The following is a 19,091-nucleotide window of genomic DNA, read 5'->3' on the forward strand; positions in this document are numbered from 1 at the left end:
AGCAATAAAAAAGAACAGATAATACATGCAACGGCATAGATGAAACTCAAAACCATTAAGCTAAGTCACAGTAGACACTGGCTCCTTTCATATTTAGTGGAACTCATCTCTGACACTCCCCAGCATATAAAGGGGAAAGAAAATCCTTCTGTAGGAAACAAGTCATTAGGGATTTAAGATCACTCATAAAACAAATCACAGTATACCAAACTGTTATAGTACTGATCATTTAGGAATGATTGGTGATTTTGCATAAGAATTTTTTTAATACGAAATTTATTGTCAAATTGGTTTCCATAGAACACCCAGTGCTCATCCCAACAGGTCCTCAATGTCCATCACCCACTGCATAAGAATTTTTAAACAGCATAATATGTCTGACATTCTATTAGGCTGGAGAAAGCAGATCAGAGAGCAGATCATAGAATTCATTCGACTAGCTCAGTGACTCAGCATGTTTATGGAAAGAAAAGGACACCAGATGCTAAAGTGTATTTCATGACAAAGGATAATGAAAGCATGTACCCTTCTGTGGGCCTCTTCGTGCATATACCTACAATGTACCTAAAAATAAAACCCTTCATCTTAGTTGCAGACGTGAACTTTGGCAGCTATAGTCTAAACCTCTTTGGAAGGCTCTGAGGCACAGGGAGGCAGAGTGACTTGACCAAGATCGTAGAGTTCAGGAGTGAGAAGGCATGTGGATTACGAGCCAAGTTGGGATCCATAAAGCCAAATGTATTTTAAAGTCCTTAAATACCTTATAATTCACTGAAGCTGCTATAGAAATTAAGACCTAATTTTATTTAAAAACAGTAAACTACAACTACCTTTGGGCTTTTCTCAAATATTTAACTGACCTTTCGTTCACATGATTCTTTGTATGTACATCAATAATCAAATTGTGCACTCACTGAACTATGATTTCAGTCACTGTCAACATGAATTGAGAACTAAATGGATGTTACTTGCAAAGGATGATAAACTATGGGTAAAAAAGTTTATTTGTGTAGGTCTGATGGTAAGTCATACAGTGAAATAGACCACAGAAGCAAATGGCTTAGGTTGGCTCCTTCAATGCACTTTGCCTCACCAAACGTTGATGCCCTCGCTCACAAGGTAAGTGTACCTAATTGGACAAGAAATCTTTATCAGCTCTGTCCAGTGTCTCTAGTTCATAGAAATCAATGATATAATAGTTCCTTCCCTCTAAGCTCTCAAAATACTGACATTCGTTGTCTCCATAGCGAAGACCCGCAGATGTTGAAACATGGATTTGTAAAAATCTTGGAGATCATGTAGTCCAAATCATCATTTATATATGGCCCACTCAGTAACTGTGCAAAGAGGCTGAACACAGATCAGATATTTGCGGTGCTATCATAGACTTGTCTAACCTCAGGTTTCTGGAACACAGTTGAGCTGTATTTTCAAGTATGACCCGATTTCTGAATATCTGGTACTTTGCATATGAAATGTTGCTTTTTATGTACCTCTGATCTACCAAGAGAAAAACTGTAAAGGTAAGTTGCAAACCAAACAACAGAGAACCAGGGTGTCTGGGTGGCTCAGTCATTGAGCGTTAGACTCTCAATTTGGGGCTCAGGTCATGGTCTCACAATTTGTGAAATCGAGCCCTGCGTCAGGCTCTGCGCTGACAGTGCAGAACCTACCTGGGATTCTCCCTCTCCCTCTCCCTCTGCCCTTCCCCTGCTCTCTCTCTCTCTGTCTCTCAAATAAATAAACCTTCAAAACAAGAGAGAACCTTGTTATTTTTTTTTAAACTCAGAAAACAAACACCACTTAAGTGTTCTCTTCTTAGTAAGTTTCAAGTTGGCTTAGGTTGTAACTAGTAACGACAAGTGTTTGCACCCTTAGTCATGTACAGGGCAAACACTGTCTAGGTGTGCTACTCTTCAGTTCTTTCCGGGTCATACTAACTAAATAACTAGAGACATTTTTTTGCTCTAAAATCTAACTACTTATATTGAGTTAATTCTGTATAAAGGATAATGAAATCTACATTTCTTCTTGTTACGTTATTACATATACCATATATGTTGTAGGTTGCTTACAGAGGGGACTCTGCAAACATTAGTGTTACCCCTACCTATCTAGATGGCCGGAGGAAGAGTGAGATGCCAGCCATTTCCTTCCTAAATGGTTGCCAAAAGATGCAAAGTTGGTTGAGAGTGCACTATACGCACAGTTTTGTGGAAAGTAGGGGAATGGCCAAAGTGACGGGAAAGGGCAGATGGAGAGAGTGGATGTTGGGTCATGAAGGCTAGACGAAGACAGCTTTAAAGACGTTGGAAGCAATAAGGCAAATTCGAAAGAATAAAGGAACAGAGCTTGGCAATCAGAACCCAAAGGCACTCTGAGTGTTGCGGGAAAACACGCCAGCTGTCGTTTCTGGCTGTGACCGAGCTTTGCCCGCAGCCGACGCTGCCTCTCACCCTTCATGGCTCGGTGAAGCCTCCCAAACTGCCCGCAGAGCACCAGTGTATCTACTCTGTTGGAAGCAAAGGGAAATGCAGAGGGGAGAGAGCCAGGGCGTACTGTGTGCTCCCTCCCATGATTACCGATCTTCAGAGGGAAGACCTGCCAACATTGCTTTGTGCTGGTGTGTCCAGGCAGCCCCGAGACCTTCTTATTCCTAGACATCCATGCTCAGCATGTCAGATCTTAAGGGAATCACTGTAAAAAGGGCCTCAACGTGTGGAGGATAGAACTGTGTTTGGGCTCTGACTGTGGCACTTGGTAGTAAATACTCGGTATCTTTTGTTATTTCAATTCAAACATTTTTTTTTATTTTTTTTAACGTTTATTTATTTTTGAGATAGAGAGAGACAGAGCATGAATGGGGGAGGGGCAGAGAGAGAGAGGGAGACACAGAATTGGAAGCAGGCTCCAGGCTTTGAGCCATCAGCCCAGAGCCCGATGCGGGGCTCGAACTCACGGACCGCGAGATTGTGACCTGAGCTGAAGTCGGACGCTTAACCAACTGAGCCACCCAGGTGCCCCTCAATTCAAACATTTTAATTTGATTTTTGGAAGCAATGAAAGGCTTTACCATCAACTCTTTTGTATGTAAAATGGTCCTAAATGCACTAATATTGCCATATGTGACTCTTGGGCATTTGAGATGTGTTTAGTCCTTATTTAGATAGGCTGTAAATGTAACATACACACCAGATTTTGAAGTCTTAGTACAATAAGAAGATAATATAAAACATATTGTTGACAATTTTTGGACAGATTCTTTGTTGAAATAATATTCTGACTACATTGGATAAATCCAAATGTATTGTTAAATTAATTTTAGTAGTTTCTTCTACTTTTTAAAACGTGACAACTAGAAAATTTAAATTACCTATGTGGCTCGTATTACATTTCTACTGGACAGCAGTTTTCTTCTTTTATTTCTTACTTTTTTTTTAGTGTTTTATTTAATTTTGAGAGTGAGAGACAGACAGAGTGTGAGTGGGTAGAGGCAGAGAGAGGGGGACACAGAATCTGAAGCAGGCTCCAGGCTCTGAGCTGTCAGCACAGAGCCCGAAGCAGGGCTCAAAACCACAAACTGTGAGATCACGACCTGAGCCAAAGTCTGATGCTTAACCGACGAGCCACCCAGGTGCCCCTGGACAGCACTTTTCTAAAGTCTGTGACCCCGAGCCTGGTTTCAAGTGGGATTTTCCTGATTTCAAATGTACTATAAGTCCCAATACAAACTCCATGTATTCACCTGTCCCTTTTTTTTTTTAAGTTTGATTTATTTATTTTGAGAGAGAGAGAGAGCATGCGCAACCAGGGGAAAGGCAGAGAGAGAGAGAGAGAGAGAGAGAGAGAGAGGGAGGGAGAGACAGAATCCCAAGCAGGATTCCGTGCTGAGAGTGGGAAGCCTGATGGGGACTCAGACTCAAGAACTGTGAAATCATGACCTGAGCTGAAATCAAGAGTCGGACACTTAACTGACTGAGCCACCCAGGCACCCTTCACCTGTCCCTTCTTAATGTCAGCAAAACTGACTAGTTTAATATTATCTAATGTTTTCATTTTTCATTCATTTTTTCCACACATAATTACCAAACACCTACTAGGTGCTGAGTCCTGGGCTAGACACCAAGGACGCTGTTTTCTAGGAGCTTAAGTCAAGGGTAGAAGGTAGGCATGAATCATATAAATCGCACTGACAAACATTTTGTGTACAACTGACCCTGAAGAGAAGAACACTTGTGCCAGAAGGGGCAGTGAGATATGAAGGACGGGAGGACTTCACTTAGAGGGGAAGGGGAGGCAGCCACAGACACTTGTGTTCCACAGGAAGGAAGGAGGACCATGCAGCCCCAGAGCTGAGAAAGAGGAAGAGAAGAATCCAAGATGAGGCTATAGAAGGAAGCACCCAGAACCTTGTAGGTAAATACAGGTATGAATTCTGAGGCCTCTGCAAAGCCTTCTATGGGCTTTAGGAGGACGTAACAAGATCATGTTTACATTAAAAAAAATAACTTTCTACAGAGAAATATCAATAATATTTCTTTTTTTGAGAGAGAGAGAAAGAGAATGCACACATGCGTGCAAACGGGAGGGACAGTGAGAGAGGGAGAGAGAGAATCTTAAGCAGGTTCCATGCCCAGCGCAGAATGAGGCAGGGTTTGGTCTTAACTACTGTGAGATCATGACCTGAGCTGAAATCAAGAGTCGGATCCTTGACCTACAGAGCCACCCAGATGCCGCCTAATAATGTTTCTGAATAAGAAAAAGTTAGTGAAATAATTAACAATGTAAGGTGGTTCCCACTGCTCCTTTAATTACTTGTCATTAGCTTAAATGTTGAAAAGTTTTTAGGTCTTCTTGATTAATTTGCTGGGGATAACTCTAGTTCCTAAAAAAGACAGAGGCATTTAAAGGGTTGTTTTGTGAAGTCTTGTCCCACAGAAGACTGGTTTCACAAATAGCCTATTTAAAAAGAAAAACTTTTAAGGCCTTGGCTTCCCCAGTGCCTTCTTCAAATCATGTCAGTTATCAGTTATACCCACATAAACTTAACAGTTGCAGTGTTAAAGGTCTAAAATGACTACCATGGGAAAGCATCTTCGATTTGGGTATGCACATTAAATCAGATTCCTTCTCTGTGCAGTTTAATGGGAATTGTTGAACAGATTGGTGACCGTCTCAACAAGCAGAACAGCATGAAAATAATCTCCTGCTAAGCTTCGTTTATTTCTCTGAAGTTGTGTTTTGTAAGATTTCTTTCATTTCTTCTGGAGTCCAGAAAAAAAGTACCAGGCAGAAAAATAACTCTGAAAAGTCCTTAGAAAAGTTCTGTTGTTCTTATCATTCAAACATGTGGCCTGCAGAACAGAGAAAGGTGCTTCTCCATCCCCACTCCATTAGTTGAGCAACTTTATGCCCAACTTAAATGAAAAATAAAAAGTCCAAGATTTAAAAATAACTACATGTTTTCTCAATGTATTGTCTCCTTGAGACATTGAATATTTAAAGCTACAGAGATTCATGAGACAGTTTTGTTATTACCAGAATAGTCATTGGAAAAGCAGTAGATGCCTAAGGAAACTCTAGGTATGGTACACACTCAGGGGGAAGACACCTCACAGAGTCTACACCAACCTTCTCTTGTCCATGTGGTGGATGGAGATGCTAACCTACTCAACATCCCCAGCAAGTTAGAGGGGCAGCTTGGAATAGAAACTGCCTTACTGCACACCAATCAAACCAGGATGTTTTAATATTAAAATGTTAAATAAAAGGTTCTGGAAAGATTTTATTCTAATAAAAATATTTAACAATAATAACAACACAGTCAATGATCATTGTTACCAATGAATGAGTATTTATTTAGTGCTCAGGCTTTGGGCTAAGTAAGCATGTATACTTTATAACAAAAAGCATATAATCTTTATAACAAATACTTCAACAGCCAAGCCCAAGTCCAGTTAGGTCAGAAAGGTCACTCAACCACTAGTGGTGAGCCAGAACACAAACAAGTCCAGGCTCTAGAATCCATGCCCTTAGCCACTCACTTTATTTATCTACCTTGAATATGAAGAGCAGAAATTGAATATATGACCCCTTGTGAGAAACCAGGTGGAAACTAGTAGAGAATCCTAGATTTTGGGGGCACCCAGGAGGCTCAGTTGGTTCAGCATCCAACTCTTGATTTCGGCCCAGGTCACGATCTCATGCTTTGTGAGTTTGAGCCCCACTTCGGGCTCCGTGCTGATGGTGTCGAGCCTGCTTGTGACTCTCTCTCTCTCTCTCTCTCTCTCTCTCTCTCTCTTTCTCTCTCTCTGCCCCTTCAGAGCTTCCCTCCCCCCCCCAAAAATAAATAAATAAACTTAAAAAAAATTCTCACTCAATTCCAATGCTAAATAAATGCGTATTGTTTTAAAAATGGTTAGCTGTTAATATTAACTTCTTACATTAACATATACATAAATTTTCTTATATGAAATAGTACTTAAAAGTGCAAGAGGTGAGGTGGATCTATCTGGGTTCAAATCCCAGCTCTGGCACTCACGAGCTCTGTGACCTGAGCAAGTTATTTTAACCCTCTTTCCCTCAACTTTCTCGTGGAAACTTAGGATAATAATTATGCCTCTTTCACAGAGTTGCCTAAAGGGTTAAATGACTTCACTTATATAACAAGTATGACGCGCAGTGCCTGGTACATAACTCAACGAATGCTGCCACCAACACTACCGCCATCGTCATCAAAATCATGGCAACACCTTCATTATCGCCATCATCAGCTTACTGGTACCCAGCATAATGCCAGGTATACAGCAGGCTGTCAACAAACGTTGAATCGATTTCAGTTCCTAAAAATGTATGCTGATTGTTTCTTTAGCCTAAAATGTGCACAGATGACTTATTACTCATTTATCTACCTGTACATCTCTCTAGACAGGAATGTCAGCATCAAGGACCGATTTTGCCTATAATTGACTTCATTTCATTGAAAGGAAGAATGAACAAAAATGGAAGTTTTTTCAAATGGACTGGTTAGATTAGCCAAAAACAAAATCAGCGGCACCACTAGAGGGAGCTTTATTCAAACGTTGCCAACAGTCAAGCTGCCACCAGTACAGGATTTTTGACTGCTCGCCTAGTCATTCTGCTTCTGGGAGGATCATTCATAGGAGAGACAGACAGACAGACAAACTTTCTCGAAACCAGTTAGAGAAAAAAAAAATTGAAGAAGTGAAAATACTTCCAGGTCTTTAGAGAGAAGCTCAATTTTCCCACTGTCCAAGAGGGAGAGTTACCAGAAGTGCTTTGACCCATTCTGAACAATGAGGTTACCTGCGTCTTTGCCCCTGTGCTGTACAGGCCAGCCGTCCTTCCCATGGCAGCGGCGCTTGGTATGCAGAAGAAAAATGAAGGAATCACGTTGCTGAGGCCGTGGGCCAAAAATTCCTACAAGATGGGTAATAGGAGAATATACCATTACTCAATCACAATCAACTTTTGGTGACCACAGGTGCATCCTGTCAAAGGATGAGGCTTGTTTGTATCCCATTTCTGTTCTCCCCATTTGTTGTGACTTAACCATCACTACAAAAATAGCTGACTTTTATAGAGTGCTTACAATGAGCCAGAAGCTGTTGCAAGCATTTTACTCATTTAATGCTTGTAACCACCTTATAGGGAAGTACAAGGATTTATGGTCTCTGTTGCCCATTTCTCCTCCATCTTTTAAGTCACGATGTTCAAGGCTTTTGCCCCCACCACTCCACCAATGACACCCCCAAAGCTAAATCCAGTGGTTAGATCTTACCTACTTGGCCTAAAAGCGGCATCTGAGATAGTTGCTCACTTCCTCCTCCTTAAAGGCTCCTTCTAGGTCCTTCTAGGACCTCACACTCTCCTATTTTCCTCTTATCTCCCTGACCACTCCTTCTCAATTATCTTTATGGCTCCTTCTCACCAAACCAATCACAAGTATGGGAGCATTTCTCTCTCTGATCCTACGTATCCAAATATATGCTGACAACTCACAAGTCTACATCTCCAGCCTGGACCACTCTTCTGAACTCCAGACTCATATGGCCAACCTGCTTCTCGGCATTCCATTTGGATGGCTGACAGGTATCCCAAACTTAACTGAATCTGGTTTATTGCTGTCCACCATCCCCAGTCGTGTCCTCCCACATTCTTCCCCACCTCAAGTTCCAGTTGCTTAGGCCAAAAGCATTAGAGTTATTTTTGACTCCTTCCCCTTTTCCCAGATGGCATCCACAACCAATCCATAATCTGTCTACTTCTCGTCTCCAGCACTGCTACATCCAAGTCATCAAGTATCACCTGGATTATTGCAACGGCCTCCTAATGTTTACCTGTTTCTGCTCTTGCCAGCCAACAAAACAGACACGTATGCCTGTCCCCAGCAAGCCGGCACTCTAATTAGGGGATGCTGACAGTAAACAAGAATAATATGAAAAGCAGAGCAGAGAAGGAAGTGGAAAAATCTGGTGTTAGATTTTGGTGTACCAAGGAAGGCCTGGGAGGACTGAGATGGAGAAAGACATGGTCTGTGTTATACAGCATGTGTCCCTTGTTCCTAGACCAGTGCCTGGTACATGGTAGAGCTCAATACACATCCGTTAAATGAATAAATCTGCTTTTTTGCAGATGACAAAACTGGGACACAGAAACAATTAAGGGCACATAGTGTCGGAGTGAGATTTAGACACAGGTAATTTGCCATTCTTAACCACTATTCCACAGCTGTCCCTGTCGACCTGTGCAGAAATGTAGGGCCATAAGGCTTGAAAGAAGAAACTAGCACGAGCAGATTCAGAAATAGGATCAAGAAAATTTTCATTCTTTGGTATTCTTAGAATAAACCCTTGTACCCTTTAGTTTTTTACTAACAAGAATAAGTAATATTAATGAGCACTGGGTGTTGTATGGAAACCAATTTGACAATAAATTTTATATATTTAAAAAAATTGAAAGGCAAAGCAAAAAAAGAATAAGTAATATTAGTGTTTTTGTTACTTTGAAATTCACGGGTTTTTTTTAAGTCAGAATACAGTGATAAATATATGTAGATTCCCTCCTAAAATCAAAAAGGACATCAAGATGTCCCTCTTCCTAGGAGAAAAAATGATAAATTATAAACCAACCCATGAAGGCCAGATTTTCAGCTTTCTATGGATGATTTTTGAGATTTTCTATGTTCTACCCATTATTGTTATACACTTAGGAAAGTGACATTTTTCGTAAGTTCAACGTTCTCAGGATCTGAGTAAAGAGTACCATGATACAACAGCTGGGGAGAGGGGCTGGGGTATACTCCACCTGGTTGTCATCAACTGAATATTTGTATTTTTTGGCAGATCCTTGAGCAAGAGCCAGGGAGGCCACGTAGCCGACAAGTGCCACTCCAAAAGCTTCAGTGATTACTGCAGAGAGGACATTCATTGGGGGAGCTCTAGGTGGAGGGATTCTGTGGAAAGAAAAACCATGCTGAAGTCATCAACTTTCATGTAATTTCTGTAACAACTTGCAATGAATTCAACTGTGGTAATGACTATGAAGTTTACATAGAAAAAGTGAAACACCCGTGTGAAAACCAAGCAGCCTTGCCCTGAGAAGCCCTTTGTTTTCAATATTACTTAGCAGAAAAGCAAAATCACAAGGATCGCCATGGCGACAGCTCCATGCGTCCATCAGGCATTTACGCCCAGGGAATTCAGGTTTTACACTACAGAAACTCTGACTCAAGGAAAATGTTCTGTACCAGAACAAAAGCAAATCTGGAGTGTTCTTTCATTCGAACTTTTCCAAATATTTAATTGGCAGGCGTTAGAGACTGTACTTCCTGCCCTGAGTACTACAGTGTTGTACAAACAATGGTTTATTGTGAGCTATAATTCTTGAGCTAATCCCTAACTTCGCCATTGAGTTCATAATCTTAATTATGTTTTTAACTCGATCCTTTCACAGTACACTTCACTATGCATCACATATGTGACGAAAAATGTGGGTAAAGGCTCCATCTACCCTCCGTTGTGAAATACAGGCCACAGTTAGCTGTTTCCCAGTTTTAAAGAACTGTTTAAATTATTTCTTTCAACTAATACCCAGCCATTGTCTTACTGTGTTTTGAAAAGCACTTGAGCCAAGGTATCATTGTTGATTTATATCCCTGATGATACTTTGGAAGACTTACTTCCTCTTCAAAAACAAACAAAAAATCCCTCTGGGGAAAAAGTAGGGACAAAAGGGAAGATAATTGATGTTGACTTAATACCTAGCATGAAAGTGGAATGTTCAACCCTTTCAATTAGCAGTTTCATTGTCTACACAACCCTAGACCAAGCGCCACTCATGCACTCTGGCAGAGAAAACATTTTAAGAAAGTTTAGGTAATGCATCTAAGTCACAAATCGAATGGTAGAGCTGGGGTTCACCATCTCTTTTCAATGCCACACTCTTTCTATGATTCCTTAAGAGAATAGGTCTAGAAAGGTCATTCAAAATTAAGGAGAAATAAAGCAGTGGGGGAGAGGCATGATTTTTTTTTTTATCCACTAACTAAAGTTTACCCCCAAGAGAAATTGATCTCTAACATTACAGGCCCTAAGATACCTTAATATGATGTACAAAGCGTTGCCATTTCAGAGTATATGAATTTCTGTTTTCTAAAAACTGAGCTTGACTAATTATTAAAAACAATAAGCTGACCCAGAAAGAAACAATAAGTTGACTTTTGAAGGTGGAAAAGTAGAGAATCCTGTAGAAAACCCAAGATGATTTAAATAATAACCTGTATCTACATAAAGGCTAAAGACAGTTGTTTTTTCTAATTATCTTGATAACCTCTGAGAATTTTTCTATGTTCTTCCATTTTAATGTAATTACAAACCAAAATTTTGGACTGGAAGATAAAAATACAGAGGACTCAACAACTGTAACTTTGCTGGACATTTATAAACACTGGTGTATATATAGTCCATTAAGAGGGAATAACCCATAACACACCCCTCTCTTCCCTAAGATGTCTTTATGTTCCTTCAGACTATATTTGGATCACGTTTTGCCCTTCAGGGTCAACATTTCATGTTAACCTTCCTCTTAGTGTCCACAGGAAGGCTTTAAGAAACCTTCTCCGCTTTCACCCTCCCTCACCATTATACACCACCTAGGCCTATGTGCGGGGTTATTATTTCAGATGATGCTTCTGTACTTTTACTATGTATGAAGTGAAATAAAAATAGTCATAAGAATATGTGAGTGGAATAGGGAACAATAAATCCCAGGGGTGTGACCATAATTCGAAAATTCAATGCCCTCCTTTTTTCCCCAAATAATATTTTGGTAAATAATTTGCAAATCTTTCACCTGAAGTAAGGCTGTATGAGATAGTCATCAACTTCCCTACTAATAGGCAAACAGTTTATGAAGTTACTCTTTCTCGATATGTGTATTATTTCTTCCTATTATTTTCAAACAGAAATTAATTAGAATTTTGTCCTATAGAGAGCCTTTGAAAGAAATGAAATCCATAGCCACCTACCCCAAGTCCTTTCCTTCATCAAAACCAAACAAACCAACAAAAAAGGAAGAAAGAAAGAAAAAGACTACATTACCCTTTTGGAATATGACCAACTACTTCTAATCCATATGTGATTTCCATATTGGTACAATAACAAGCAAATGATGCAGCAATAATCTGTGTGGTTCCATTTGAAAAAAGAAAAAGAAAATTATTACTGGCCTCTCAAACACCTTGAAACTATTTTTAAAAGTAAACATTGTTCATGTGCCCCATGATTGTTAAGAGTCATGTTGCAGTTGCACAGACTTAAAAATTAAGAAAACTTTAAAAATGAAAAAAATCCCTCTGAAATTTGTGAGCACTTGATTTGCAGCCTCAAAAGTTAAATGGCATCCAACAATATGGCTTTTCTAATATCCTTCCTGATGTGTCTATCCAATTATGTCTGATTTTGAAGGGGCGCAGAACAGAATATAGGCGTGTATGTGTGTGTACAGATACCACAACCAACCTAAATACCTGTGTCTCAGGACATGAGGGAATGCCTTGTAACACAGCACGATTTCCCTCCATGACACCAACCTCTCAGGAGTTTGAGATATTGCATTAATATTTCTATATAGGTTAGTTGTCAGCGATGATTGACAGTCTCCTTGGGAAATTTTTAATTTTGAGCTTTCACTATTTCTTGAAGCAAAATATACTAGTTAATAACATGCTGGACTCACTGTTTTTAAAGTCACCTCCGTGGAATCGCAGGTGCCCTACACTCTGCTATATGACATATGATAAGCAAGGTCAGGTCTCCTCTGCCTGTGTGCATAATCACCTGTAAAAGGTATGTTCGGAACTCAGTTCAGCCTTTGTTTTTCCTACCATGCCACCCCCATGTTTTCCATCCATTTTCACGTTCTCTTGTCATTCTTCTGATAATTTTAGTAGGTACTAGAAATTTCACATCAGTTTAGATCTTATACACGACACTTTTTCTTTTTTGTCAAAAAGAGGCACACCAATTATCTATTTAAAGTACAAAGTTACCATATACATGGCCAGAAAAAAGGTTTAACAAAACCACACTAGCAAATTAAGGCATATTTGAAATTAATGCCCAATAATATTATTTTGTAGGGGTTTTTCCTATCTGTGTATTTCTGTTCTGTGATGATATTTAACCAAATTTACAGAGGGTTTTAAAACAACAAGTAGACTCACAAAGCAAAACAGCCTTGAGAATGTTTTTAAAAGGCAATAAAACTATGCAGATTATGCTGTTAAACATAATAAATATTGTGATATAATAGTGTTTTCTGATGAAGATAGCAGTAGTTAAAAAGTCAGGCCTATTAGGTTAGAATCAGAAGTATTAACATATTCGAAAATCCCTAAGACAATAAATTTAATTGCTAATAATTTCCAAGAAATATTTACATCAGGTCAGAAAATACTATGAGATATAAAAGAAAATATACCATAGGCACAAAATATTGGTTCCTTCTTGAAACTGGAAGAACACACAAGGTGGAGGACTTGTAGCCAATATTAAAATCAAGGAATCTAAGCCACTGAATTGGCTTCCAGACAACATCTTATTTCCTCACTGTATTTCTTTGACATGATTCAACTTCCTTTATCAGCCAAGTCATTGGTCCCTCTTCAATATTATTTTAGTATTATAGGTGTGTATAAGACACGCACTGCCCTTAGACTTGGGCAACATGGGATACATGTCCAGGCAGGTCCAGTGCTTTAGAGGGTTCTAATCTGGCCCTCCTCAATCTGTTGCCCTTCTCATACAAGGAGAGCTTTGTAGGGATGAAGGGATGCATCCAACTCGCCTGTCCCGGTCTTTCTGGACGACACTTTGGATACTCAAGAATTGATGATTTCCTGCCCAAATGGCCCATGCCTGCTTTTGGAGTATCTCCCCCAGATTCACCCTCCCAACGTGGCCCATGAAAAGGCCAAGGGACAGTTCTGGTGTGGAAGAGTGAGGATGTGTTTGGAGTTTAGATAATGGGACAGGAATAGCCACACATATACATTTGAATCTCTGTCCCACCTACAGGGGACAGAGTCAGAGGAGGAAGAGGAGGGGCAGGCCAAAGAGCTGGCTGGTTCTCCCCAGGCTACCTTCTTCTGGCAGAACTGGAAGGAATGGGAGAATTCTCTATTCTGACCGTTCAAGGTAATCACTGTGGCGTTTTAGTCAAACTAGGAAAACAAAACCTGTTTTCTTTAACACGTTGGTCTATAACTTTTAAGTATTCAGGCCCGAATTAGCACTTTTACCTTGGCTCTTGCAAATATTAGGAGCAACCTTGTGTAAGAATTACCTCTCTCTCTCTCTCTCTCTCTCTATATATATATATATATATATGTGGAAAAAAGATACTTCTTACTAGTTTTGCATTGAATAAGTAATTTTTTTTTTATTACCAGCTAAAGGGCCTTGTTACCTAAGGTTTGGTTTCATTTTTTTGTTTTCATGCAACTTATGTAATAAAGCTTCCCAAGATATAATAAGATTTCTTAATACCTATAGGACTTTGGAATAAAATGGTATGTTTCACAGTTGTTGCTGTGAAAACTAATAATTATAGTACCCTCCACTTTTATGGCTTATTTGAAATACACACAAACACACACACATTATATTGATCACATATGTTACACGCATCTCCATAAATTATCAGGAGTATAGAATCATCCAAGGTCTAGCTATGGAGAGAGGCCATCCATCTCAGTTCTACAGAAATATGTCATAGTCCTCAGAGAGCTTCCAACGTGCTAAGCTTACATGTTTATGTAAACCTACACCACTTCAGCAATATGAATGAATATTTCAAGAGGTGAAATGATTTAGACACCTCTTGTCCTGTACGTGTATAACCCAAAGACCATTAAAAAACTACAGTCAGGTAATGATAGGTTAGTAGGCTGTGATTGTGTTAATATTTCATTTTCAACTTGTGCTTTGTTTAATTAAGAGTCCTCATTAGAGGCTCTTAAAATTTCAAAATGCAGTTTGTAATGCCATAAACCTTAATGTAAAGCATAATTCATTGCTTTGCCAGGTACAACAATGAAAAATATATTAGAGAACCAGGCCTGGCCCATGAAAATCATGAGTATCCTTTCAATAAAGCAAAATTAGGTCAGCAAAAAAGGTGTTAATAACTCTATCAATCACTAATGGACATTGGTCAACTGATAATACTTCTCTGCATATCATACAGATGCCACATTAGTAGGATGGGGTATCACTTTTTATAGCTTTTAGGGAGAATCATTCCAGAGATCTTCTGAGTCTCACCCTTAGAAATGTCTTCTTATTTAAAATCTGAAGCTATATGTTCTATTATTTATGTAAAAAAAATTACAAGCATATGAGAAATGCTGTGTAAATTGAAAACATGTGTGCCTCCTTTTTTAAAAAGTATTGACTCAAAATGTTTCCTGTTCTTACATTAATGTATAGCCCTGCAAAATTAGCCTGACTTTAATGAGAGACAGGAATAGTTGTGGGTTACTGTAGACAATAGAGTGAACCTCTGCAGGTTACCCCAACAACCGGCAAGCACTGTAAGGCAGAAGGCTAAATGTTGATTTCATACTTACCAAAACTAAATCGACAGGGAGAACAACTTTAATTTTCCTTTTAAACTGTTCATTCAGCTCTTTAACCAGAACAAGCACCACGATGCTCAGCAAGGATAACAGCAGTGCTTCCAGTCGGACAGACTTGATGTTCTCAAAGACATATGCATAGATCTACAGTGATAAGGAAAAATACAAACAAAATTCAGGATCATCCACAATATACCAACATCGAAATCTGGCTCCAAATGAACTCAGTGATGTTTCAAAAAATATGTTAACGGATGGGGGGTGGAAACGTGGGATGTAAAGGGTGGCCAGTGCTGATCCAGAGCAAGTACATTTGCATGTACAAAATTGCTTTGCCCTTGATTCTCCCATTAAACTCAGTGTTTGCTCCTTCTTACACAAGGACATGGCTAGAGAGAATGCCTCTTCTGGGTCTTTCCCAGGACACTTTAATGGGCAGAGTGCTAAAACTCATTACCTACATGCAGATTCATCAGTAAGAGCAGTAAGGGGACATAGGCTCTTCCTCAAATTTCAGGATCAAACATGCACTCGTACTTTAAATATCTATGGATACATCTGGAGAGTTAATAGCTCTGCATAAGGAGATATTTGCATTTATCTGTGTCTTCCAAATTCTCTCTTGCAAAGATATAGCACTTGTATAATTTTAAAGATTTTAAATAGACCTTAAGTGCTTATCTTCAACATGTCCCTTAACTCCTCCTTCTGCTGGATCATGCTATAATTTTTATAAGCTCATTTCTGTTTGTCCATAACAAATTCTTCAAGTCATTTCAGGTGATCTAAACTAGCTTTCACTCTAGCTCACACGCTATTCTCACAGTAGCCCAACTTATTGGTTGGTACTTTGACCTCTCTTTTTAGTATCTCAAATATAATTTGACCACAACTAAAAATACTGGATCAAAATATTATGTATACAATGGATCAAAAGAGCTTACATAGACTATGTTCCTTAGCATCTCCTAAAATTCTGCTCAGCAGGTTTCCTAATTACAGGACCCTCTGGTCCAGCGATCAGGAACATACATGAGGGATGTTGTAAAGGAGGTGTAAAGGAGATTCATCAGGCTAGCTGAACCTCAATTCAATATGTTAAATGTTACCATTAACACTGTAACTCTTTCAAATAAATAAATAAAATAAACTCAGTTAAAATGGAGCCTCACTAAGTGAAAGGGATCAGGGTATAATGTAGGTAATCCAGAATCCCAGTTTAAAAACAAAACAACAACAGCAAAAACCAAAACACGACATGAATGATCAAATACATAAGGAATAATTAGCTTTACCTGTTATCTTTTTCATAGTATTCTATTTTATCCCACACTCTGAGGGTACTATAATCTCATAGTCACCTGCAGTGCAGACAGTATTTTTTCTGTCTCTTGGATAGTAATTGTTCACAGAATTCCTACAGCAAGTGAAGGAGCAGGTTCCACTTCCCATAGTCACCCCTTACTCAATGTCAAGGACTAAAATCCAAAACGCTACTCAGTGAAATATTTTCTATAGGAGATGGGGTTAGGGGAATGTTAAAAAATTTTTGTCCAAATACATAGTTTTCTGATGATTAAAGGATAAAATTGAGAATATCTGGGGCGCCTGGGTGGCTCATCGGTTGAGCTTCCGACTTCAGCTCAGGTCACAATCTCCCGGTTCGTGAGTTCGAGCCCCGCGTCGGGCTCTGGGCTGATGGCTCAGAGCCTGGAGCCTGCTTCTGATTCTGTGTCTCCCTCTCTCTCTGCCCCTCCCCATTCATGCTCTGTCTCTCTCTGTCTCAAAAATAAACAAACATTAAAAAAAATTTTTTTAAAAATTAAAAAAAAATTGAGAATATCATTCAGATGATTTGTCAAGGAAAAACACAAGGATCCAAATGTTTTAAAACAGTTAGAGGATTATTCCTTCTGTTTCATGCATGGTATTAAAAGCATGCCCTTTTCCAAAGAAGACATCTAGATGGCCAAACAGACACATGAAAAGATGCTCAATATCAGTCATCATCAGGGAAATACAAATCTAAACCACACTGAGATACCACCTCACACCAGAGTGGCTAAAATGAACAAATCAGGAAACTACAGATGCTGGCGAGGACGTGGAGAAACGGGAACCCTCTTACACTGTTGGTGGGAATGCGAACTGGTGCAGCCACTCTGGAAAACAGTGTGGAGGTTCCTCAAAAAATTAAAAATAGATCTACCCTATGACCCAGGAATAGCACTGATAGGAATTTATCCAAGGGATACAGGAGTACTGATGCATGGGGGCACTTGTATCCCAATGTTTAAGGCAGCACTTTCAACAGTAGCCAAATTATGGAAAGGGCCTAAATGTCCATCAACTGATGAATGGATAAAGATGTGGTTTATATATACAATGGCATACTACTTGGCAATGAGAAAGAATGAAATCATGCCATTTGCAGCAACGTGGATGGAACTGGAAGGTATTATGCTGAGTGAAATAAGTCAGTCAGAGAAGGACAAATATCAAATGTTTTCACTCATATGTGGATCCTGAGAAACTTAACAGAAGATCATGGGGGAGGGGAGGGGGAAAAATAGTTACAAACAGAGAGGGAGGGAGGCAAATCATAAGAGACTCTTAAATACAGAGAACAAACTGAGGGTGGACGGGGGTGGTGGGGAGAGGGGAAATGGGTGATGGGCACTGAGGAGGGCACTTGCTGGGATGAGCACTGGGTGTTGTATGTAAGCGATAAACCACAGGAATCTACCCGTGGTACATTCCAAGAGCACACTTTACACAGTATGTTAGCCAAGTCGACAATAAATTATATTAAGAAACTAATAATAATAAATTAAAAAAATAAAAAAAATAAAAGTATGCTATGAGAGTGCCTATATAAGAAAGGGGAGAAATTTACTAAACTCCAAGCCATACCAAATTTGCTGTAATGTGCGTTTTGAGAACATGTGTTTGCAGTAATAAAAATGACCACCCCAGAATGAAAGGAATGACAAAACAAAACAAAAACAAAACAAAACAACAAGAACAACAAAAACCAGGGTTTTTATTGTCTGTCTGAGTTAAACTACAACTTGTAGAACAAAGCACATCCCACAAGATGCTCCAGAAGAACATGGGGGCAGGCAAAGTTTTGCTAGAACCAGCATGAAGAACACAACAGAAAAGCAGGCTGATGAGGAGCGTCATCTAATGACTGTCATGTGGACCCACACAAAGAAGTCACAGCTAAAGTCAGCTTGTAGGCAACAAGTGGCATATGGGGACAGAGATAGGAATAGGGATAGGGATACACATATACACACACATACTTACACATATTTACATATGTTCATTTAATGCAAGTCTAGGCATCCTAAGTACACATTAAAATTTCTCATTTCTCATATAAATACAGTCATCTTAGAATGCTACCACACACTAAGCTTCAGTAGATAAAAATTCCTATTGAAGATCAACTTTACTTCTCAGACCTCTGAGGATCAAAGACAGTTTCTATGTGTACAGATAAATAAATAAGCTATTTCATCACAGCTGACCAAACTGTTTAATAAAATAGGAGGTTAGCTCATTTTGAAACTATAATACTAGTTCTCTAAATGGACCATTCACTATAACTTGACATAAAATGAAAAATATCCTTTTGGGATGAGCACTGCGTGTTGTATGGAAACCAATTTGACAATAAATTTCATATATTTAAAAAAATGAAAAATATCCATATGTATAAACAAATCCATTTTGAGGTATTTTAAGGAATAAAAATAGACTATTCATAATACACCTATTGTTTCTTATGTTCTTTACTGAAGCACTCACTAAACATTTGCGCACACACTCAAATGTATTTATATAATGTGTTTTTATCTGATTTGATCATTCTTAAGGTTTTATTGATGGATTCTCAACTTCTAGAATAGTGTCTGGCTGAGAG

The 19,091-nt window shown here is 39.1% G+C and overlaps 1 protein-coding gene across 1 annotated transcript in view; it reads right to left on the reverse strand.

Annotated features, from left to right (window-relative positions):
• Positions 1-19,091, reverse strand: part of SLC26A7 (solute carrier family 26 member 7) — a 115,933-nt gene that overhangs the window by 37,957 nt on the left and 58,885 nt on the right. Inside the window, exons 5-8 of the mRNA XM_047089005.1 lie at positions 15,152-15,304; positions 11,622-11,704; positions 9,328-9,475; positions 7,327-7,440 (exon numbers count right to left, since the gene is read on the reverse strand). Of these exons, the coding sequence (XP_046944961.1) occupies positions 7,327-7,440; positions 9,328-9,475; positions 11,622-11,704; positions 15,152-15,304 (498 nt within the window). The remainder of the gene's footprint in view (positions 1-7,326; positions 7,441-9,327; positions 9,476-11,621; positions 11,705-15,151; positions 15,305-19,091) is intronic.

This window comes from Lynx rufus, unplaced genomic scaffold (genome assembly GCF_022079265.1).
Source record: "Lynx rufus isolate CCGP_SWC_20201006 ecotype Redwood Valley unplaced genomic scaffold, mLynRuf1.p SCAF_26, whole genome shotgun sequence".
Classification (NCBI taxonomy): Eukaryota; Metazoa; Chordata; class Mammalia; order Carnivora; family Felidae; genus Lynx; species Lynx rufus.